Source organism: Podarcis pityusensis (genome assembly GCF_964106645.2).
Source record: "Podarcis pityusensis genome assembly, chromosome: 1".
In the NCBI taxonomy this organism is placed as follows: Eukaryota; Metazoa; Chordata; class Lepidosauria; order Squamata; family Lacertidae; genus Podarcis; species Podarcis pityusensis.
Genome location: NC_138028.1, coordinates 3774246 through 3797822, shown reverse-complemented (window position 1 = coordinate 3797822; position 23577 = coordinate 3774246). Strand labels below are relative to the sequence as shown.

The 23577-nt window shown below is 49.0% G+C and overlaps 1 protein-coding gene across 11 annotated transcripts in view; it reads left to right on the top strand.

Moving 5' to 3' along the window:
* Window positions 1-216: 216 nt before the first annotated feature.
* The window catches only part of NIN (ninein), a gene marked incomplete at its 3' end in the record, with an annotated part of 126052 nt that continues 102691 nt past the window's right edge, over window positions 217-23577 (top strand). For 8 of the 11 annotated variants that reach the window (XM_081002306.1, XM_081002305.1, XM_081002304.1 and 5 more), the window contains exons 1-3: window positions 311-330; window positions 1068-1152; window positions 23337-23543. In XM_081002306.1, coding sequence (XP_080858432.1) covers window positions 23358-23543 — 186 coding nt within the window. In that variant the 5' untranslated portion in view covers window positions 311-330; window positions 1068-1152; window positions 23337-23357. Of the gene's footprint in view, window positions 331-1067; window positions 1153-23336; window positions 23544-23577 lie in introns of all 11 variants that reach the window. The other 3 variants (XM_081002307.1, XM_081002301.1, XM_081002309.1) reach the window with 2 other exon arrangements.

Genomic DNA, 23577 nt, shown 5'->3' with positions numbered 1-23577 from the left:
ATGTAGAATTAAACCGGTCCGCATTTCAAGGCGGCAGCGGAGGATGCCGGCGAGTTGCTGCTGGCCGGGACCCTCCCCGAGCGGCCGCCTGAGGCCGCTGCCTCCCTCTGCCTGCCAGCCGGGCCCGCCCGCTGCTCCGGGGTCGAGGGGAGGTCTCTGCGGGCCGGGCTCTCCTCCTCCTCCTCCTCCTTCCCGGCCTGCTTCTGGCGCTCCGCCTCCTTCTCCCTGCGCCGTTGCTCGGCTCCGGCCATGGCGGGGGAAGAGTGGCGGCGGCGGCCGGGCTAAGGGATGCTCCGTGCGCCGAGGAGCCGCCCGGGACCTTGACAGCAGGTAAGGCCGGCTCCGGAAGGCGCTGCGCTGCGCTGCCCGGCCGCTAGAGGGGGCTGGAGAGCAGGGGGGCAGAAGCGGGAGGGGGCGCAAGGGCTGGCGAGGCTCTTTTGAAGCCCCCCCCAAAGCCTGTCTTGTCTTTAAGGCAAAGTGGGGCGGGGATATTTGGAGAGGGGGGGCTCTTGCTGTCATCGTGCATGCTCCGGGGGCGCTCCGGAGGGCAGGATCTACGGGGGTGGGGAGGCTGCTTGTTTGCAGAATAGTGGGGTTCGGGGGGGGCACTGGCAAAACAGGGGTGCGTACCGGGGATGCTGAGATGCTTCGGGAGCCGGAGAGGGGAGGGGGTACAGATCAGGAGAGCGGGGGGTGTTTTCCACCCCGAGGAAGCTGTTGTGTGGGGGGTGCTGATTTGTGGGGGGGGGGTGTCTTTCCAGAGATGGGGCTAGTTCTGATGCAGTAGGGAGGGAAGGAAAGCACTCCGGGTCAGTCGCGTTCTCACGGGCGGTATACACGTTTCATAAATGTTACTGGGCATCAATGGGAGGGGGTTCCTTTGGGGGGGTGTTTGGGGAGGGGGAAGTCCTTCCGAGGGGGAGGGGCTGGAGGCGGGGCCGGGGGAGGGGGAGGGGCGGCCCCTCCGCCATGCAAACGCCGCGCGCGCTCCTCTCCCCCCCGCCGAGGACCCCCGAGCGCATCTGGGGTTGCTAACAAAAGCCGCTTTTGGGGGGCTTGGCTTGCAGGCTTGCAGAAAGCGGCGGCGGCTGGGGAAAGGAGGAGGAAGAAGAGGGTGGCGAGCCGTGCCGTGCCGTGCCATTTCCTGGGCAGGTGAGTTGCTGTCTGTCCATCTGTCTGTCTGTCTGGTGGGTGGCGTGGCTGGTCTTCCTTTGCAGCCAGGTCATTTGGGGTCACCGCTACCCCCCCCCCTTGCGGGAAACTCTGGCCGGAGGGCGCCCCCCTTTCTCCCCGGGAATGGGGGGCTCCTCCGGGACTGGGAGCCACTTTCCTTAGCGGCGGACTTTCGCTTTCTCCAGCCGGCTTTTGCATCCATCCCCCCCCCTCCCCCGCAAGGATGTCTTCTTCCCAGCACCTGCCTCCCACTTTCCCTTTCACGCGCTCCCTCTCCCCCGCCTGCCTTTCACTCGCCTTGGACAATGGAGAGAGGGAGGGAAGGGGGGGGGGGTCTCGCCGGCTTCATTGTTTCTTGGCGAGCCAAAGGCTGCTCGCCCCCCCGGCCTTGAAGGCAGAGAGAGGGAAGAGCTGAGACGGGGAAATCCGTTCCCTTGCAAAGCCTGCTTTTGTTTTGGGTCTGGTTTTTGCAGAAAAAAAGTTTCTTGGCGCCCGGCGTTGGTTTGCATGCGCGGGCTAGAGGCGGTGCAGGATTCCTGGAAACTCGCGGATCCTGTTGCTGAGGAGGGGGTTTCAGACGGGCAGGAGAATCTGGGATACTTCTCGCTTTAAGTAAGTCGGGAGGGAGCATCATCTGTTGTCTGGCAGTTCAGAAAGGGGGGGGGGGGACCTGAATTCCTCCCAGGTTTAGAAGTGGCCAGGAAGACGCTTGCTTCCAAGAGCTGAGGAGGGACTATTAAGGCTATTAAGGTTTGCAGGGACAGCAGCAAAGGTGCTGGCTATTAAGGTTTGTCTTCTTTTGCCTGGTGGTCCCCCAGAGTTTGAGCTACTGTGATTTATTTTAATTTTAACTGCCTGGAGCTGGAGTTGCTAAGAGGAGCAACTTAAAGGAGACCAGCTGCAGAAATGTGATTTGGTGTGAATTTGTTTTTCCGGTATCCCGCCTTCCTTGACAAACTAAATTTTAAAAAAAGGTTGCAACTTGAAGCAGATGTTTGCAGCTTCCTCATTCGATGGTCAATGTTTTGTCCGTCTCTTCTGTGCTGGTGGGCTGCCGAACAAAAGATTTTTCAGAAGGTACACGGTGGCAGGCTCGCCAATTACGTAATTGCTATCCCTGGACAAAAGTGGAGCTTGCAGGACAGGCAGGCTTGCTGTTTATTATGAACGCCCCCCTCCCCGGCTGCTCCCTCCCCCCCCCATCAAGCTTGACGCTCACCTTCACAATTCAGGAACAGGGAGGCTTTATGAGGCCTTCGAGCCGGCGATTCGGTGAGTTATTGCCCCACGCAACCCATTTGTAATTTCCTTTCTCTTTTTGCAAAATAAAAACCGATGGGCACATTGTCTCTCCACACCCCCCCCACCCCACTTCCTGATTAGCGGGAGGGCTTGTTGTTGAAAGACCCCTATTTCAATGCTGGAGTGCCTTAAATATTCAAGACATTCACTTGTGTTTGGAGGCTATGACCATAAATTTCTGATGCTTTCCATGCAACCTTTTCCCCCCAAATTTTTTTTATTAGTTTTCCAAATTTATAACAAACAAATAGAAAAAGAACATCAAAAACAGACAAACAAACAAACATTTATCTTGACTGTAATAATTCCACTTTTGTTAACACTGTGGCTGAGTTTCTGGCCGAGTTTCCATATAAATCATTGTAGCAGTTTTCCAAAACTATTTTCCCATAAAATTTACTTAGTCAATTAACATCTTTCTTTCTTTTTGTTTTAACTTTAAACATATTATTCTGCAACATCACATATTGAAATCCAAGGCCTATCTGATATTCGCAAGTATTTCTATTTAAATTATCTTAACATATTTAGCTAAATAGTCTTTAAATTTCTTCCATTCCTCTTGGTACTCCTCCTCCTCCTTCTGGTCCGGACTCTTCCGGTCAGGTCACCTAGCTCCCAAAAGTCCATCATCTTCATCTTCCATTCCTCCACTGTTGGTACTTCTTGTGATTTCCAATTTTTGGCCAACAAAATTCCAGCTGCAGTCGTGGCCTGCTTTCCATGCAACTTTGTCCTTGGCTAATCTTCAGAGGAGCCCAGCCTGCTTCACAAATGCCCTTTGCCAACGGGAAAGGGGTTTTTTAAGGCTGGGATCCTAAACCTCACTTTTCTGGGAGTAAGGCCCATTGAATTCAGCAGCTCTTAACTGGACACTCCCTCTTGGAACTGGGCTGGTGGAGGGGGGCAGTTGCCGGCTGCAAGACTGACTTCCTCAGTCCCCCTTGAAGAAAGAGAGGTTTGAGTGGGCTGCAGAGCAATGGGCTGTTGTCGCGGGTGCCTTTTCCTTTTGTGTCCCCGTCTCCCATCAAGGGGCCTCTTCTGCCCCTCTTGGGATGAAGCACTGTCTGCTCCTCACCGCATTTGATTTATGAGACAAGAGGCTCAGCACACGGACCATTAAATTGACACCTCCTGGAAATGGATGGGAGGCAAAGTCAAGATCGCCCCCTCTAAGTCTTTATTTGTTTAGCGACCCCAGAGCGTAATGCTTTAAACAGCCACTCGGTGCACAGAAATTTAGCCTCTGGGGCTGCCCCCTTACCATCCAAATTGGGACTCTGATGTGCAACCAAGCCAGGCACTTGCGCCCAGCCTAACCTACCTCACAAGGTCGTTGTGACGTTAAAGGGGAGGAGAGCTTACGGGTACCACTTTTGGGCTCCTTAGAGCAGGGCTTCCCAAACTTGAGTCTCCAGCTGTTTTTAGACTGCAGTTCCCATCAGAGTCCTGACCCCTGGCCCTGCTAGCTAGGGATGATGGGATTTGTAATCCAACAACAGCTGGAGGTCCACGTTTGGGCCCAAGCCATAGAGGAAAAGTGGGATGTGATTGTAAGAGGACAGATTTCTAAAAGGAACCAAGGAGCATCTTCAGTGCTGCTGTGTTCAAATCTGAGTACCAGAGGAAGGAAGTTTAAATGTGCTGCTGAAGGACAAACAAGGTCTGCTAATGATTCCTACTTCAAAATGTTGCGCTTGATTACTATTTGGGGTCTTCAAGGTCTGCCCTTATGTGGGTGGAGCTGTTGTTGTTTAGTTGTGTCCGACTCTTCATGACCCCCTGGACCAGAGCATGCCAGGCACTCCTGTCTTCCACTGCCCCCGCAGTTCGGTCAAACTCATGCTGGTAGCTTCCAGAACACTGTCCCACCATCTCGTCCTCTGTCGTCCCCTTCTCCTTGTGCCCTCTATCTTTCCCAACATCAGGGTCTTTTCCAGGGAGTCTTCTCTTCTCATGAGGTGGCTGAAGTATTGGAGCCTCAGCTTCAGGATCTGTCCTTCCGGTGAGCACTCAGGGCTGATTTCCTTAAGCATGGATAGGTTGGATCTTCTTGCAGTCCATGGGACTCTCAAGAGTCTCCTCCAGCACCAGAATTCAAAAGCATCAATTCTTCGGCGATCAGCCTTCTTTATGGTCCAGCTCTCGCTTCCATATATCACTACTGGGAAAACCATAGCTTGAACTATACGGACTTTTGTTGGGAAGGTGATGTCTCTAGGGGCATAGGAAGTCAGAGCAAGAGCCCATTTAGCTCAGTATAGCCCACCAGGCAAGTCCATCTCCCAAGAGACTGCGATCTACTCCCACTATAAAAAACCAGCAGTGATCTACCCATTTTCATTGACAAGAATTGTTGATCTTTTGGGGAAGGTGACCCAGAGTTGTTGAGCTTTTCTGGGGGGTCGATCAGGAGCACCCCAGAGATCCAGCAATCTACCTGGAACACCCCCGCAATCTACTGGTAGATCACAATCTACCTGTTGTACATGCCTACACTGACTGGCAGCAGCTGTCCAAGGTTTCAGACAGAGGATATTTCCCCTCCCCAGCCATTCTTACCTGGAGATGCTGGGAGTTTGTTCTCTCCCCCCCCCCCCGCCGTTTCCTCCCATGTGAGTAGGATGTAAGGTTATCAACTGACCGGAATAATCATAATAAAAAACCTTGGCCCAACTTGTCCCTGTGATTTTAACAGCAGCTTGATCTGTCGAGATTGACAGCTTTTCACAGCCCAGGAAAGGCAATCTAGCCGCTGCTTGTAGGACAGGTGTGGCAGTTCATAGAAGGGTGACAGCTTTTGCAAGGCAGGTGAGGAGGTGTTTGGTTTCTGAACTGAGTCCTGTGCCAAAAGAAGCGAGCGGACCTTTTCCTTATTCCAAGTAAGACCATGGCTCCATCTGGCTCAATACTGCCTACACTGGCTGGCAGAGGCTCTCCAAGGTTTCAGGCAGGGGGCCTTCCCAGCAATTCTTGGAGTTTCCAGGTAGATCTAACCACTGAGCAACGTCCTTGTAGGGCAGGCATAGGCAAACTCAGCCCTCCAGATGTTTTGGGACTACAACTCCCATCACCCCTAGCTAACAGGACCAGTGGTCAGGGATGATGGGAACTGTAGTCTCAAAAACATCTGGAGGGCCAATTTGCCTAGGCCTGTGGTAGGGCATATAAAATTTATTTATATGCCACCATGCCATAAAATATATGAGCAGTTTACAGCAGTGAAACATAAAAACCATAAAGAAATTTTTAAAATTCAATTAACAATTGTGGAAAGATTTATTCTCCCAATGGCCTGCGTAGGCCTGGTAGAATGGAAATATTTTCAGCAGAAGTTTAGACCCGCTGGCTGTCTAGTGCCAGAGTCTTATGGGTCAACACAGAGCCTATGAACCTCAAAAGCTGCCATGGGGGCTCTGATCCGCCTCCCCAGTTGAAGACAGCGATGCTTCTGAATACCAGTTGTTGGAAACCACAGGAAGGGCGTGTTGCTCTTGTGATCGGATCCTGGTTTCCTCTGCATCTAGCTGGCCAGTGTGAGAACAGTATGCTGGACTAGATGGTCACTGGCCTGATCCTGAAGGCTCTACTTAGGTTCTTATAGTCAGACCATAAGGGGGCCATATAGCTAAGTGTTACGTACCCTGATAGCTCGGCTCTGCCCTTGCGGGTCCTGGAAGGATCCTTTTAAAAAGTCCCATACGCTCAGAGACTTTGCGCCTGTTCATTGGGGGAGATAGGAAGCCCAGAGCACTTGTTCTTTAGATGTCCCTTTTATGAAGAGGCACGTAGTAAGACCATTGATCCCCTGCTGGTGAGGCTTGCTGACCTCCGGAAAAGCAAAAATTTGACCATTTCCTATTAGGCAAAGATCATAAGATGACCCGGATGGTTGCCAGATTCTGTGTACAGATCTGTAGGCGCAGACCATCCCACAAACCAAACTAGTTCGTTAAGAAAATCCCCAAACTCGTTTCCATGGGTGACTCTGGGTCATCTCTCTGTAGTTGTTGTTGTTGTTTAGTTGTGTCTGACACTTCGTGACCCCATGGACCAGAGCACGCCAGGCACTCCTGTCTTCCACTGCCTCCCGCAGTTTGGTCAGACTCATGTTTGTAGCTTTGAGAACACTGTCCCACCATCTCGTCCTCTGTCGTCCCCTTCTCCTTGTGCCCTCCATCTTTCCCAACATCAGGGTCTTTTCCAGGGAGTCTTCTCTTCTCATGAGGTGGCCAAAGTATTGGAGTCTCAGCTTCAGGATCTGTCCTTCCAGTGGGCACTCAGGGCTGATTTCCTTCAGAATGGAGAGGTTGGATCCTCTTGCAGTCCATGGGACTCTCAAGAGTCTCCTCCAGCACCAGAATTCAAAAGCATCAATTCTTCAGCAATCAGCCTTCTTTAGGGTCCAGCTCTCACTTCCATACATCACTACTGGGAAAACAAGAGCTTGAACTATACGGACCTTTGTTGGCAAGGTGATGTCTCTACTTTTAAAGATGCTGTCTAGGTTTGTCATTGCTTTTCTCCCAAGAAGCAGGCGTCTTTTGATTTCGTGGATGCTGTCACCATCTGCAGTGATCATGGAGTCCAAGAAGCTCTCTGTGGTAGCTAATCTTAAAGTTTAAGTGTCTATATGCTTATCGCATTTATAAATTTCAAATTTATTGTTGTACATTGTGTTAAATGTTTGTTTTCCTTCTGGGACTGTATCCTCAAGTGTGTTTTATAAGCTGGTCTCCGACTGTAATAAATTATCTATCTACCTACCCTGACTGGCAGCAGCTGTTCAGGGTTTCAGATGGGGACATTCCTGGCCCTGCCTGGAGAAGGCAGGATCCGAATGTGGGACTTTCTAATCGAGCTGCCACTGCTGTTAATTCTGTGTGACATTTGCATGTGTATCTTGGAAGGTTGACAGAGTCTTGTCCGAATGCATGACTTCAGAGTAGACCTATATGCAAGCCAGCCCCAGAAGTGATTTGGGGTCCTCCCCACCCCCCAGAACCCATCGGCACAAAAGGCTGCAACCTTGATACCTGCTTCCTGAGAGTTCTGCTTCCTCGCTCTGATGTGGTGACACCCGACTGCTCAATTAAGAGGTTGTTAATTGCCTGACTACTTGACGATTAATCAATCCCTAACACCTGCAGCCTGGGAAGTAATTGAGAGCGGTGGGAAATATGAGGGAGCTGTCTGCTCCTCCGTCTTCGCTCTGGGCTCCAGTTCCTTTGAAGAACTGCTCCTTTCCAGAGTCATCATTCAGTCCCAGCATGGCCTGGGCGCCCCATAGAAAGAGTCTGCATTAAATAACGTTTAAATTTGTAGTCTGGGGACGTGAGCTTTGGGAAAGCCAAGCCGCTGTGAAGTCCTGGAAGGACGAAATGGATTTATTCCAAGTTCAGCGAAGGTGCTTTGGGGTGGCTTGTGTGGAAGCATCCCTTTGTGATAATCCCCCTGCATGCGAAGAGCTAGCAAGTCAGGGAAGGACCTGATGTTTTAGCTTTCTGCATGCAGGGAGGTTCAGAAGCTGGAATGTGTGGAGAGGAGGGCAGCCAAGATGATCACAGGCAGTGTCAGATTTACGTATAAGCTAAACAAGCTATAGCTTAGGGCCCCACTCTCTTGCGGCCCCCCCAAAATATACTTCTTCTTAATTGTATTTCACTATTAATGTACATCTTCTTAATTGTATTTCAGTTCAACAATTACTTTGATAAAATACCTATTTTATGTGCAAATGGCTTTCGATACCTATCAGGTCCATAAATTACCATATAGCATATATTCAACACAAAAACCAGCGACAATTTGTTGTTGACAAAGGACAGCTGGACATAGAGAGGGCACCATTACCTGCAGGAGCTGAGGGCCTTATCAAACCTAAATCTGGCCCTGATCATGGGTCTGGAAACCAAGGAAGGGTTGAGGAAAAGAGCAGACTGAGACAGGTTGTTGTTGTTGTTTAGTCGTTTAGTCGTGTCCGACTCTTCGTGACCCCATGGACCAGAGCACGCCAAGCACTCCTGTCTTCCACTGCCTCCCGCAGTTTGGTCAAACTCATGCTGGTAGCTTCGAGAACACTGTCCCACCATCTCGCCCTCCGTCGTCCCCTTCTCCTTGTGCCCTCCATCTTTCCCAACATCAGGGTCTTTTCCAGGGAGTCTTCTCTTCTCATGAGGCGGCCAAAGTCTTGGAGCCTCAGCTTCAGGATCTGTCCTTCCAGTGAGCACTCAGGGCTGATTTCCTTCAGAATGGATACGTTCTCTCTCTCTCTCTCTCTCTCTCTCTCTCTCTCTCTCTCTCGTCTCCTCCAGCACCATAATTCAAAAGCATCCATTCTTCGACGATCAGCCTTCTTGATGGTCCAGCTCTCACTTCCATACATCACTACTGGGAAACCCATGGCTTTAACTATACGGGCCTTTGTTGGCAAGGTGATGTCTCTGCTTTTTAAGATGCTGTCTAGGTTTGTCATTGCTTTTCGCTTAGGGCCTTATCAAACCTAAATCTGGCCCTGATCATGGGTCTGGAAACCAAGGAAGGGTTGAGGAAAAGAGCAGACTGAGACAGGATAGACACCTTCAAAAAAATCTGAAGGACTACTACATGGAAGGTGGAACAAGCTTGTATTCTGCGTCTCCAGAGGGTAGGACCCGAACCGGTGGGTCCAAATGAAAAGAAAAGAAATGCTGACCAAATATTAGGATGAACTTCCTGATAGTAAGAGTTCTGTACCTGTCTTGGCTCCTGGAGATGATTTAACCCTCATTTACAGGGAGAGCCCGTCTCTTGGTCACAAGCCCTGAAATGTTCTAGATCTAGAGGATGAAAGGGGAAGAGCCGTAACTCAGTGGTCCAGCCTTTGCTAGGTATAAAGAAGGTCAGTCCAATATTGCATCTTCATATAGGGAATATCGCCTGGAGAGCTGCTGCCAGCCAGTGTTGGCCATACTGAGCTTGAGGGACCCCAGCGGTTCAGTGCTGCAAAAGGCAGCTTCCTGTGTTCCTGTAAAAGCAGCACCAGGAGCCTGGATAGCTCAGCTGATTGGAGCATGGTGCTGATTGTGCCAAGGTTATAGGTTTGATCCCTGTGTATTCCTGCATTGCACGGGGTTGGACTAGATGACCCTCGGGGTCCCTTCCAAGACTTCAGTTCTATGGTTCTGTGAACTGGGGCCTGGAAGCAAGCCAGGTGAAATTTTCCAATCTAATCTCTTAGTATACATTTCTTATTTTCCCTGTTACATTTCAAACTCATAACCAATATCTCTATTCTTTATCTACTTTGTAGCACTTCATATATTCCTCCTTACGAAACTTCTTGTAGTCCTACTAGCATAATTTGTTGATTACAGTTGCTCTTCAAATAATTCATATATGTCTTCCAATCTTCGGTAAATCTCTGGTCCCACAGGTTTCGAATCCTTCCTGTCATTTTGTCCAATTCTGCATAGTCCATTATTTTCGTCTGCCATTCTTCTTTCGTCTGAATTTCTTCTTGTTTCCATTTCTGGGCTAACAATACTCTTGCCGCAGTTGTTGCATATAAAAACAATTTAACATCTTGCCTATTAATGTCCTGACCTATAATACCAAGTAAAAATGCTTCTGGTTGGTTTTTTTTTAATGTATATATCAACATCTCTTTCATCTCATTATATATCATTTCCCAGAAGTTCTTTACTTTTTTACATTCCCATCTTCTGGGCATCTCAATCACTTATTTACGACTGAACAGACTAGAAATGCCTTCTTTGCTTTGCGTTTAACATTTTACCGCTCTTACCCCTATTACACGTGAGTTTGTATTTACGATTCTGAGCCGCCGCAAGTCGCAAAATAGCCACTTATTGATAATAGCTGCTATTGCTGGATCAAGCTCAACATCAGTGTTGTCGAATTAATTAAACTACATAGTCTCAATTGGATTTTGAATAAATGTGCAGTTAATGGTGTCTGTTTTCAATTTTGTTGTGCTATTATCTTCTGTAGTGGAGTTTGCAAACCACTATTCTGAATCATGCTTTTTATAGGGTAGACTCCCCATATCATCTAGGAAGTGGGGTGCCATTTTCCTTCTGAGTAAAACACAGGGGGTCGGGTGGCTGCCGTGTTCCAGAAGCTAGTCCTCATTAATAATAATAATGTAATAATAATTTATTACTTGTACCCTGCCCATCTGACTGGGTCTCCCCAGCCACTCTGGGTGGCTTCCAACAGGAGATTAAAAATACATTAAAACGCCAGTCATTAAAAAAACTTCCCTAAACATTAAGCTGTTTCTTCCTTGCTTCACCTGAATCTATGCCCACCCACTAACCCCTGTGCTCAGTTCCACGTATGGGATGAATTGGGCTCTTGCCCAGGAAAATGTCCAATGCTAGTGCTGTTTTGTACCCTTGAAACTCTCTGATAGTCGCTTGAACAAAAGCCGGCATGTTGGCCTGAGCTCTCTGTCCCTCTCCTCCTCCTCCTCCTCCTCCTCTTCCCACCCGCTGCGATAACCATGTTTTGTTTGCAAGCGTCCTCTCTAAAGGATTGATTTGTGATGAGCTAATGCCATTATTCTTAGGAGGCCTCATTAAGTTCACCTGTATGTGGAGCTTGAGATCTTCCCGTTTTGAGTCCGAGGCCCAAAGGTGCAAGAATCGTAGAATCATAGAATCATAGAATCATAGAGTTGGAAGAGACCACAAGGGCCATCGAGTCCAACCCCCTGCCAAGCAGGAAACACCATCAGAGCACTCCTGACATATGGTTGTCAAGCCTCTGCTTAAAGACCTCCAAAGAAGGAGACTCCACCACACTCCTTGGCAGCAAATTCCACTGTCAAACAGCTCTTACTGTCAGGAAGTTCTTCCTAATGTTTAGGTGGAATCTTCTTTCTTGTAGTTTGGATCCATTGCTCCGTGTCCGCTTCTCTGGAGCAGCAGAGAACAACCTTTCTCCCTCCTCTATGTGAAATCCTTTTATATATTTGAACATGGCTATCATATCACCCCTTAACCTCCTCTTCTCCAGGCTAAACATGCCCAAGAATTGGAAGGGACCCCGATGGTCATCCAGTCCAACCCCCTGCAATGCAGGAATCTCAACACAGGGTCCCTCGTCCAATCTGAAACCAGACCAGACCCTGCTTAGCTTTGCAAATGTGCCAGCAGTTCTATTGCTGCAAGAGGACATGTCCTTTGGAAGCTGCCTTCATCTGAGGCAGATCATTTACAATCTCAAAGCTCGAACACTGTATCATAACAGATAACATAACAGAGTGTATCATAACACTGTATCATAACAGATCGTGTAGGCCAGGGGTCAGCATACTTTTTCAGCAGGGGGCCAGTCCACTGTCCCTCAGACCTTGTGGGGGGTTGGACTTTATATATATATTTTAAATGAACAAATTCCTATGCCCCACAAATAACCCAGAGATGCTTTTTAAATAAAAGCACATACAGTGGTACCCATGGTTAAGTACTTAATTCGTTCCGGAGGTCTGTTCTTAACCTGAAACTGTTCTTAACCTGAAGCACCACTTTAGCTAATGGGGCCTCCTGCTGCTGCCACACCGCTGGAGCACAATTTCTGTTCTTATCCTGAAGCAAAGTTCTTAACCCGAGGTAATATTTCTGGGTTAGCGAAGTCTGTAACCTGAAGCGTATGTAACCCGAGGTACCACTGTATTCTACTCATGTAAAAACACCAGGCAGGCCCCACAAATAACCCAGAGATGCATTTTAAATAAAAGGACACATTCTACTCATGTAAAAACATGCTGATTCCCGGATCATCCGCGGGCTGGACTGAGAAGGCGATTGGGCCGGATCCAGCCCCCAGGCCTTAGTTTGCCTACCCATGGTGTAGGCCTTGGAATATTAATTGTCATTTCTTTTGGACTCTATAGCCTACCATGGTATCTCAACTAGCAAACCAAGCTTTGCAGCACATTGGTGGGTTTCACAACCAGAGTGTTTCATTACACATCCGACACCTGTTACGTCTTTCCCCCTCAAGTTAAGACTGGAGACAAACTTCATTCTCACCTATTAATAATAATAATAATAATTTATTATTTACACCCTACCCATCTGGCTGGGCTTCCCCAGCCACTCTGGGCGGCTTCCAACAAAGTATTAAAATATAGTAATGCATCAAACATTAAAAGCTTCCCTAAACAGGGCTGCCTTCAGATGTCTTCTAGTTGTCTGGTAGTTGTTTTTCTCTTTGACATCTGGTGGGAGGGCGTTCCACAGGGCGGGTGCCACCACCGAGAAGGCCCTCTGCCTGGTTCCCCGTACAGCTGGAGCCAGAGATGCTCCTGAATGCTGGTCCTGCTTGCAGGTTGCTCTGGTCAGTCCCTGTGAGAACAGGATGCTGGACCAGATGGACCCCCTTGGGGCGCATTGGAAGATGGCCGACAATACCATCTCTCCGTCTCACACGGGGTAATTAAGAGGCTGATATGGGAGTATGCAGCCTCCCAATAGTTACCCTAGGGAATGGGGAAACACTGCCTTGTCTGCGGTTGCCATAAATCACCCCCAAGTTCGTAAGAAGGGGGTGAAGGCGCTAGGCACACAGCCTCCGTGGGAGCCGGCTCTCCCAGACCTATTAATAATAATAATAATAATTTATTATTTAGACCCTACCCATCTGGCTGGGCTTCCCCAGCCACTCTGGGCAGCTTCCAACAAAGTATTAAAATACAGTAATGCATCAAACATTAAAAGCTTCCTTGAACAGGGCCGCCTTCAGATGTCTTCTAAAAGTCTGGTAGTTGTTCTCTTTGACATCTGGTGGGAGAGCGTTCTACAGGGCGGATGCCACCACCAAGAAGGCCCTCTGCCTGGTTCCCTGTAACTTGGCTTCTCGCAGTATCAAAACTATTTCCTCCCGTCCCCATTCAGAGTTTATAAGAGAGGGAAGGAGCTTCCTGACCTGTCTTTGGGGTGGGCGGTTGGCCTCAGGTACATTATTATTCTTATATTTATTTATATTCCACTCCCCCCCCCCCCGACAGATCAGCAAATAAGTAAATGTTGAGAGCCAAACCAGGCAGAGATCGTCCAGAAGTCCTCCAACGCTGGCTTCTGTGCCAGTTCAGGCTGGCCACTCATGCCCTATGACATGGGTGGAGAACCCTGTGCCCAGGGGCCAAATGTGCGCCTCCATGCCTCTCTTCCTGGTCCTTGAGGCCACATGTCTCACCCATCTCGCTTGTGTGGCGAGTTCCCGCCTCCCCCCAGTGGAAATAAAGACACATGATGCACTTATTAAGGTTAATGGGCTAAAAAAAGGCCACAACTTTTATTGGTTACAGGTGATGAGCGGTATTGGCTTAGGCATTGGTCCTAACCGACTATATCCGACTCCAGCTCATCTGCTGGAAGTCCGGGAAGGGTTAACCACCAGTAGGGGGAGTCCTGCTGATGCACATCAACTAGGAACTCCCCCGGGGTCACCGATAGGGGGCGGGCCTTAGGCCCTCACCTCCCTAGGCTTTGGACAGGGCCACGCCCCCCGGAATCCTTTACCGGACTACTCTTCAATATGTGGGGCAGGTGATGGCGCTTCCTCCCCTCTTCCATCTACAGAGCAATACCAATGCCCAACCACCAATACCCAGAAAGTTGTGACGATTTCCTACGAGGTAGGCGAAAACCAAGTGGCAGGTGCCAATTTGCCAAGTGGAAAAATTCCTACCAGGCCCCTCAACGGCGACCAACCGAGGTCCATGGCAAGGTCAAAGGCAAAACCTTATAGGACGGGAGGGTGGGAAAACCGGAGCAGCTGGAGGCAGCAAAAGAGGGAGATCTCCGGCCACGCCAGCGTTAAATAGGGCAGGCCACGCCCCCAGAGCCAGCCGATTGGCTGGCCAGGGGGTGACGCGGCTGGAGATTCCCTCAATCGCGTGGATGGCAACACCATCTCCTTTGCAGGGTGGAAGTGGCTTTCATGCGTTGGCTCAGGTGTGTCCTTGAACTCTGCCTCATTATAGAGTTTACAAGCTTGGTGGATCAGGGAAATGCTGTGGACCTAGTGTATCTTGATTTCAGTAGGGCTTTTGACAAAGTCGCCCTTGAAATTATTGCAAGGAAACTGGTAAAATGTGGCTTGGACGAGGTAACTGTAAGGTGGCTTTGTAGCTGGTTGACTGACTGAACCCAAAGAGTACTCATTCATGGTTCCTCATCGTCCTGGAAAAAAACAAGAAGTGGGGTGCCACAGGGTTCTGTCCTGGGCCCCTTGTTGTTCAACGTCTTTGTAAATGAAGGAATTGAGGGGATGCTCATCCAATTTGCTGATGACACCAGATTGAGAGAGGTAGCCAGTGCTGCAGAAGAGAGAATTCCAATTCAAGATGACCTTAACAGATTGGAAAACTGGTCCCTTCCAACTTTCCTGTTCTATGAATATGTTTGCTCCCTTTTCTTAATGAAGCAAAGCGCCGCATCTCGTTCTTCCGTCTCCTAGAAACCTGGTGTTTCCTTAATACCTTTCCACCAGAGCGTGGGAGTAAGAGGCAGTCTTAAAATAGCCACCGGCCTTACGGTCAAGCGAGCAGATCTTGCAAGGCTTTCCTTGCTGAGCCATCTGTTCCAACTTAAAAAAAAGAGAGAGACCAACTTGGGGAGAATTGAAGTCACGACACGGACAGCCAGGTTGTGCGTGGATGGAGGGGGAGTGGTACTGCGTTAGCGGGGTCTGGGAGGTCCGGACGAATTTCTCTCCCAGATATCCGTGACTCTCTTTTTGAAGATAAAGCAGCGCAGGCCAGCAGGAGCAAGCCTTGAAAGGGGCCGGATCTGTGCAAGAGCACCTGGTGCAGATTTGACCGGACTCGGCTGCTCCCCGCTCTGCCAGCTGTGGCCGAGGGCTGGTCATGCCTGGCCTATTATTGCATCTCTGGATGGGGAGCAATTGAGCAGACGGCAAAGCAGTCCAGGCATTCCAGCCCCGCTCTCAGCTGCCCGGCCATCTGGAGGGGAGATGAAAAGGCCCACGTCGAAACGCTGCCTTTTGTTTTGGTGATTTGGAGCCCCCTCCCTTTCCCCCGGCTCTTTGACATCTCTTCCTCAACCTCCTCCAAATCTCCCAGGTGCGTTTTTCAAAAGCTAAGTCGAAACGTGGTTTATATTATTATTGTGATTACCACTACTACCAATGCAAGTCCAGGCTGCGTCAACAGAAGTCGCGGGTCCAGCTCAAGGGAAGTAACCAAGGGAGACGGTGGACTCGCCTTCCTTGGAGGATTTTAAGATGCTTGGATGGCCATCTGGCATGGATGCTTGAGCTGAGATGCCTGCATTGCAGGGGGTTGTACTAAATGACCCTTAGGGGTCACTTCCAACTCTACAATTCTATGATTTGATAGTCCCACCTGATTCTGCCTTGGTCAGACCACACCTGGAGTCGTGTGTCCGGTTCCGGGTGCCGCAGTTTAGGAAGGATATTGACAAGTTGTAAGGTGTGCAGAGGAGGGCGACCAAGATGATCAAGGGTCTGGAAACCAAGCCTGATGTGGGAATGTTCAGGGATGCAGGAGAGGATATATTGTTTGATTATAGCCTTTCCAACTTGTGTTAACAAGTTCACAATTTTAGCAGAGTAACATTCTCACTTTTTAAACTCACAGTGGATGCGTTTGCTCAGGCTCGCTAAAGCCTCTATAATAACTGTTCTGGTATTTCCCCCTTATTCCCTCATAAAAGATAAGACATGACACAGTATTCTATAAAAGTATAAAAAAGAGTTTACTCAACTCACATTCTGTTCACAATCAGATCCCAGAAGGCAGACTTAGCTTAGAAAAGTTACATACACCTGGAAACTATCTCATAAGGAGACAGTCCCTTTGTCCTCTCTTGGCTGGAGTCCAAGAGAACATCTTTGGTTAAGCAGATGTTGCTTCTTCGACGAAAGTAGTCAGAGAGAGAGATGGCTGCCCTGCCCTGTGCTTTTCTCATTACCTGCACAGGTGAGGCCACGCCCACCTCTAGTCACATGCAGAGGAAGTCTGTCCCAGCCCAAAAGGAAACAGGAAGTTTACCTGCTGGCTGGACAAACATTCCTCCCCATGTGTAAACGTGTTCACTCTAGGAATGTTGTACTTGACTGCTCTTGTGTTTCACATCCCACACCTTATGAGGAATGGTTGAAGGAGCTGGGTATGTTTAGCCTGGGAAAGAGGAGACTGAGAGGAGATAGGATAGCCATCTTCAAATACCTCAAGGGTTGCCCCATGGAAGAGGGAGCAAGCTTGTTTTCTCCTGCTCCAGAGGTTAGGACCCAAACGAACAGATTCAAATGACAAGAAAGGAGATTCTGGCGAAACATTAGGAAGAGCTTTCTGGGACGAGGGCTGTGCAACGGTGGAACAGATTCTTTTGCAAGGTGGTGGCCTCTCCTTCACTGGAGGTTTTCGAACAAAGGTTCAATGGCCACCTGTCCGGGTTTCTTTAGCTGCGATTCCTGCATTTCAGGGGGTTGGGCTAGATGACCCTTGGGTCCCCTTCCAGCAATACCATTCTACGATTTCATTCCTGATATCGCTGCCTCTTTCCCCTCCTCCTCCAAATCATCCTTAAATACAACTAGGGATGTCTTTATCAAAACTAGCAAAGCTATATCAAACCATGGTTTAGGATTCCAGCTTGCAAATTGGTTAGGACATTATACTAAGCGTGAGTGAAGCTTCCCGATCTTGTCCGAATTCACACAGAAGGAAGTGGCTAATAAAGTGAGGAACCTGCATTTTGTCAGAGGTCTTCATACTCTGTTAAATCTAAACTGTAAGTCACCTTGGGGGGAACATTTGGGTCAGAATGGCTCATAAATAACCTTATAAAGCAAATTCACCCTTCCAGGGTTTGCTGGATGAATTGGTGGGACTTAGGACGAGACCTTAAGCTACAAAAGACCACCCTTTGTTGCTCAGGCAAAGGGGGAGGACCTGAGTCCTAGTATATATCCCATTACTTGCAATCCAGAGGCTTCCTGTTCGTGTTAATGGCCTGTATATATCATTGCATCTCCAGGAGTGGCTGAGAATGATTCGTGTCCGACTTCCTGGAGAGCCACTGCCAGTCTGTGTGAACTGAGCCTTTGGCCTGACTCTGTACAAGGCAGGTTCCTGCATCCCTAATGTGAACGATGCAAAAACCGCAAGATAGGTCCCTGCCCCAGAGGCGCTTACAGTCTGAAATTTATTGCCAGGAATGTGGCCTGGGGATTGTGCCAAAGGCTTTGTGGGAAATGGGAAGGGCTCCTTGAGGAGGGGTTTGAAAGAAAGCGGGGAGGTGGCATCACCTAGGTGTAGGGGGGGGGAATGCAGACCCCCCCACCTGCCAGCTATAGTGCTTTCTGTGGCACCTAGTTCAAAAATACAGTGGTCATTATGTTCCAGTGAAGGCTTTTCATGGCTCTAGTCCTGGTTGAGTAACATACCAGTACCAGAAAGGCAGCGGGGATCATATCGCTTTGCACTCCTGCTTTGCTTAGAAATAATTAACTTTGACAAATGCGCCTCCTTTTTCCCCTTTTCCTTTCTAAAAATGTTGATCCCGAGCAGGTTTTCCTCCCACGCTCACTCCCCGCTGGTGAAAGTCCTTCTATCTCGTTTTACCTGTTTGTGGATAACCAGAGATTATCTGGGATTTAAAAGGGATAAAGCAAAATAGCATGTTTGGAGGAAGAAGTCGGCAGCAGCAGCATGGGGCAGGAATACCTACCGTCCCCTCCCTGTGGCATCATTTGCCCATGGTGTTCTTCTGCAAAAGTATTGTGTGCCCAGTGCAAAGGAGGCCTTCCCTACCTCCCAGGGAAGGAATCAAATGTTGTGGGAATCAAATGAGGAGGGGCAATGCCATACGGGACACCCTGAGCTCTTTGGAAGAGAAGGGTGGGCTAAATTAAATGAAATTAAAAGAAAAACATTGGGGGAAATTTGCACTAAAATGTTGATAAATAGTAATAATAATAATTAATAATAATAATAATAATAATAATAATAATAATAATAATGAAGGTTTATTATTTATAGCCTGCCCATCTGGCTCGGCTTCCCCAGCCACTCTGGGTGGCTTCCAACAAAGTATTAAAATACAGTGGTCTGTTAAGCATTAAAAGCTTCCCTAAACAGGGCTGCCTTCAGATGTCTTCTAAAAGTCTGGTACTTGTTCTTCTCTTTGACATCTGATGGGAGGGCATTCCACAGGGCGGGTGCCACTACTGAGAAGGCCCTCTGCCTGGTTCCCGTAACTTGGCTTCTCGCAACGAGGGAACCGCCAGAAGGCCCTTGGCGCTGGACCTCAGCGTCTGGGCAGAACGATGGGGGTGGAGACGCTCCTTCAGGTATACTGGGCCGAGGCCGTTTAGGGCTTTCAAGGTCAGCACCAACACTTTGAATTGTGCTCAGAAACATACTGGGAGCCAATGTAGGTCTTTCAGGACCGGTGTTATGTGGTCTCAGCAGCTGCTCCCAGTCACCAGTCTAGCTGCCGCATTCTGGATTAGTTGTAGTTTCCGGGTCACCTTCAAAGGTGGCCCCGTGTAGAGCGCATTGCAGTAGTCCAAGCGGGATATAACTAGAGCATGCACCACTCTGGCGAGACAGTCCGCGGGCAGGTGGAGTCTCATCCTGCGTACCAGATGAAGCTGGTAAACAGCTGCCCTGGACACAGAATTGACCTGTGCCTCCATGGACAGCTGTGAGTCCACAATGACTCCCAGGCTGCGCACTTGGTCCTTCAGGGTCACAGTTGCCCCATTCAGGACCAGAGAGTCCTCCACACCCACCCGCCTCCTGTCCCCCCAAAACAGTACTTCTGTCTTGTCAGGATTCAGCCTTAATCTGTTCATAACGACATTACGAAAACAGCATCCTAAACAGATGCACTGAAATTATGATTTTTTTTCTCCGGGGGGGAGCAGTGGTGCCAACTTGAATAAAGTATGGGTGGCAGTAAGCCCCAGCCTGCATAATCGATTGCAAGACATGGCGTGCACAAACCATTTAAATGGCAATGCCCATCATCTTAGGGGAGGCCCCGGCCCCCTCAAATATTTTATTGGGGGGGGGGACTGAAAGGACTTCGGACCTTAAAGGTTGGCTCCTATAGTGGGGAGGAACGAGAAATGGAGAGAATCCGAAATGGACCGATGGTCCCCTCTTTACTCCAGAGGTTGCTGGAGCCATCTTCCTGGAACATTGGTCCTCCTGGCTGGGGTTGCTGGGAGCATCCTTTGGAGGACCACAGGCATCCCAAGCCTTGATGTGGTCCAGCATCTTCTTCCCATCCACGCAGATGCCCCAACGAAGCCCAGAAGCAGAACGCAAAGGTGGCCACACGGCGGGCGCCTCGTCTCTCTTTTGTCTCCTGAACCTGCTCTGCATCTGATGAGCTCAGGCTCCTCTCTCTCTCTCTCTCTCTCTCTCTCTCTCTCTCTCTCTCTTTCTCTCTCTCGCTCTGTCGTTCTCTCTCTCTGGGGTGGCGGCAGCCTGGGAGAACAAGAGTAGCAGCCAGCTTCCTGTGGGTCTGGAGAAAGCCGAGGCAGACAGGTGAGCGAGTCGGCTGCAGGGGCTGCTTCAGCTGCCGCTCTCCAAACTCCCGGGTGCTTTTCCTTGTCTTCTGAGTGGTACCTTGAAGCCCCCTCCCAGGTGAGATCAGACAGTCCCCCCCCCTGCTACTAAGAGGGCTATTCATGGCAACCAGCCAGGATGGGTAGAATCGCCCTCCGCAGTTGGAGGCAGCAATGCTTTTGAATCCCAGTTGCAGGAGGGGAGAAGGGTCTTGTGTTCGAATCCTGATTGTGGGTTTCCCATCTGGTTGGTGAATATGAGAACAGGATACTGGACTAGATAGGCTACTGGCCTGATCCGCTGAAGACCTGTTTTTAATTCTGCATGCTTTTCAAGGCTTGCCCTCTCCCCACCCCTCCATCTTATGGTAAATTTTGACCAGTTTTTCTCTTTATTGTGTCCTTTTCATCTTGTTGTGCACTGCTTAATAATAATAATATAATAATTTATTATTTATACCCCACCCATCTGGCTGAGATTCCCCAGCCACTCTGGGTGGCTTCCAACAAAATATTAAAAATAGAATGGAACATTAAAAACTTCCCTAAACAGGGCTGCCTTCAGATGTCTTTTAAAAATAAGATAGCTGTTTATTTCCTTGACATCTGATGGGAGGGTGTTCCACAGGGCGGGCGCCACCACCGAGAAGGCCCTCTGCCTGGTGCCCTGTGACCTCACTTGCTCTTGATATGTTATTAGTTTATCAGTGTCTTTCAGCTTTTGAGAAAACCTAGCTTCTGATTCAGTAAGAAGCTAGGACCCTGGTGCTGGGGGGAAAGTTACTCTCTGGTAATCCATCCTGCCACAATTTCTGCAGAACTTAAATAGCTAAAGTGGGAATAGCTAAAGTTCTGGTGCCATCGCCAGTTGTGAGGCTTGGCTTCTCTGTCTCGTCTCTTTAAAAGCGTCTTTCTAAAACTGCCCGGAGCTTGTTTGTTCCTGCAAGTCAGGTTGTTTTTCTCCTTCCTAATACCCTTTGACAAAGCATTACCTCAAGCTCCCAGGGGTTTGGTGGGGCTCTGGGGAGACTCGCACCTCGCCTGGGCCATTTGTCTGTAGTGAAACTAAGTCGAGTTGCTCCTTGATGAATGGATGCGGTGTAAGCAAAGGGACTGTTTACGTTGAGGCACAAGAGGCTGCCTTGCATCTGTTCCCCAGTGGCCCTGCGTGTGTTTGCTGAGCAAGATTACAGGAGCATGTATGCGCTGCGCTAAGAACATGCGAGGAGCTCTGCTGGATCCAACTGGGGGCTGATCCAGTCTAGCAGCCTCTTCTCTCAACCAGAAGCGAGGCCTGGGCACAAGAGCAACTTTCTCTTCAAACCGGTTTTGGATGATATATCTATATAAATCCCAGCCGCAAACTTCCTTCCAAATCTGCGTTTATATGATGCATTTGCTGTGTGTCTTGGAATCGTGAGAAGTTTACAGCAAAACAAGGTCCTTTTTTAAAATAATAATTTTTATTGGTTTTAACATATAAATTATAAAATGTACCACGAAACTTATCACTTATACATTCTTTTTTGACTTCCATCAGCACCTCTTTTATCCACCGTTTTATCCACTTCTTATACATTTCTTTATATTACCTTTAAATCTTTTAACAAATTATCCTTCCCCTTCTCTGTTTTTGCAATACTTCCAATAATACTCCTCACAGAACTTCTTGCAAACCTACAAACGTCGTCTGATCTTCACAAATACTTTTCAAATAGTCCGTAAATTTACTCCAGTCTTCCGTGAATTTCTGGTTCCGCCCGTTTCGAATTCTTCCTGTTAGTTTATCTAATTCTGCATAGTCCATTAACTTCATCCTCCATTCTTCAGTCGTCAGTAATACAGCAAAACAAGTTCCTAACTCTCATAATTGCAGACATTAAAAAAAGCATTTGGGGAGGCCAGATGCAAAGCTGTGGTGCTGATGAGGTGGAGTTTTGGTGCTCTGTAGACTGGCTTTCCTTTCTAGCCAGTTTTAACGCATCCATCAGCTCTGCATCCTTTGTTGAATATGGGGACACTGAGCCTGGGATGGAAAGCAAAACCTGGGCCTTTGAGGACCCCATCATCATAATTCCAACAGGTAGTTTAGAGAAATGCTCAAAGGAGGTGAACAGAGGAAGGGGTGGGAGCGTTCACAGAAAGAAAGCTGGAGGCGAGGGAGAGATAAGAGATGTCTTACTGGGCTGTGTGCTATCTGCTGTCCTGGAGCTTACTTTTGATCTGGAAGCTGCTGGGGGACATTATTTCTTCATGGAGACATTTCAGGTTTTGTTGTTGGCAATTAAGATTGTTTTTTTCTGGAGCCGAACTGCACAATGGAGGGATCTCTTTGCCAGAGGAGGCCAGCCTTTCTGCAATTCAGATAAGCCTGGCAATAGATGGAGGCACAGTTGGTGCCTGCTGGCTGCAAGGCAATTAAAACTGGACCTGACGTTGAGTGCGGCACTGTAGAACCCTAGAGTTGGAAGGAATAAATGTATATCTGCCAAAACTGCCTCTGGAGGCTATGAGATGGTTCAGATATAATGTGGATCTGGGGTTTGCAAGGACAGTTTCTGGGAGTGGACCGGAAACCGCAGTTTGCAAACCTGTTGTTTGGTGTCTCATCTGAACTGGCAAACTATGATCACTGTCAAGGATCTTGTTGTTTAGTCGTGTCCAATTCTTCGTGACCCCCTGGACCAGAGCACGCCAGGCACTCCTGTCTTCCACTGCCTCCCGCAGTTTGGTCAAACTCATGCTGGTAGCTTCGAGAACACTGTCCCACCATCTCGTCCTCCGTCGTCCCCTTCTCCTTGTGCCCTCCATCTTTCCCAGCATCAGGGTCTTTTCCAGGGAGTCTTCTCTTCTCCTGAGGTGGCCAAAGTCTTGGAGCCTCAGCTTCAGGATCTGTCCTTCCAGTGAGCACTCAGGGCTGATTTCCTTCAGAATGGAGAGGTTTGATCTTCTTGCAGTCAATGGGACTCTCAAGAGTCTCCTCCAGCACCAGAATTCAAAAGCATCAATTCTTCGGCGATCAGCCTTCTTTATGGTCCAGCAAGGATAGTTTGCTGGAATTCTTGGGCAAAGTGGGGAGGGGGAACCCCAGAAACTGCAGTCTGCTTCTACACCTGGAACACATGGCTGGGTGTACAAACCGCAGTTAGGGCAAACCATGGTTTGGTGTTACGTCTCCACAAAACTATGGTTGCAAGAGAGAGAAATGCATTATCTTCAACATCTCTGGAGTCCTTGCAAGAGTAACTAACTATTTGTGGTGTTCTTCTCTCTGCCTTCGACAGTTGAGCGCAGTGGGCTATGGGATGGATGAAGCTGAGCAGGACCAGTCTGAAGCCCGCCTCAAAGAGCTCTTCGACAGCTTTGACGTCACCGGCACTGGCTCCCTGGGCCACGAGGAGCTGACCGAGCTCTGCCACGTCCTGCAACTGGAAACGGTGGCCCCAGGGGCGCTGCAGCAGACACTTCTGCAGGGCGATCTCCTGAGCCGGGTAAGAGTGACAGATGCTTTAGGTGCTGAGAGAA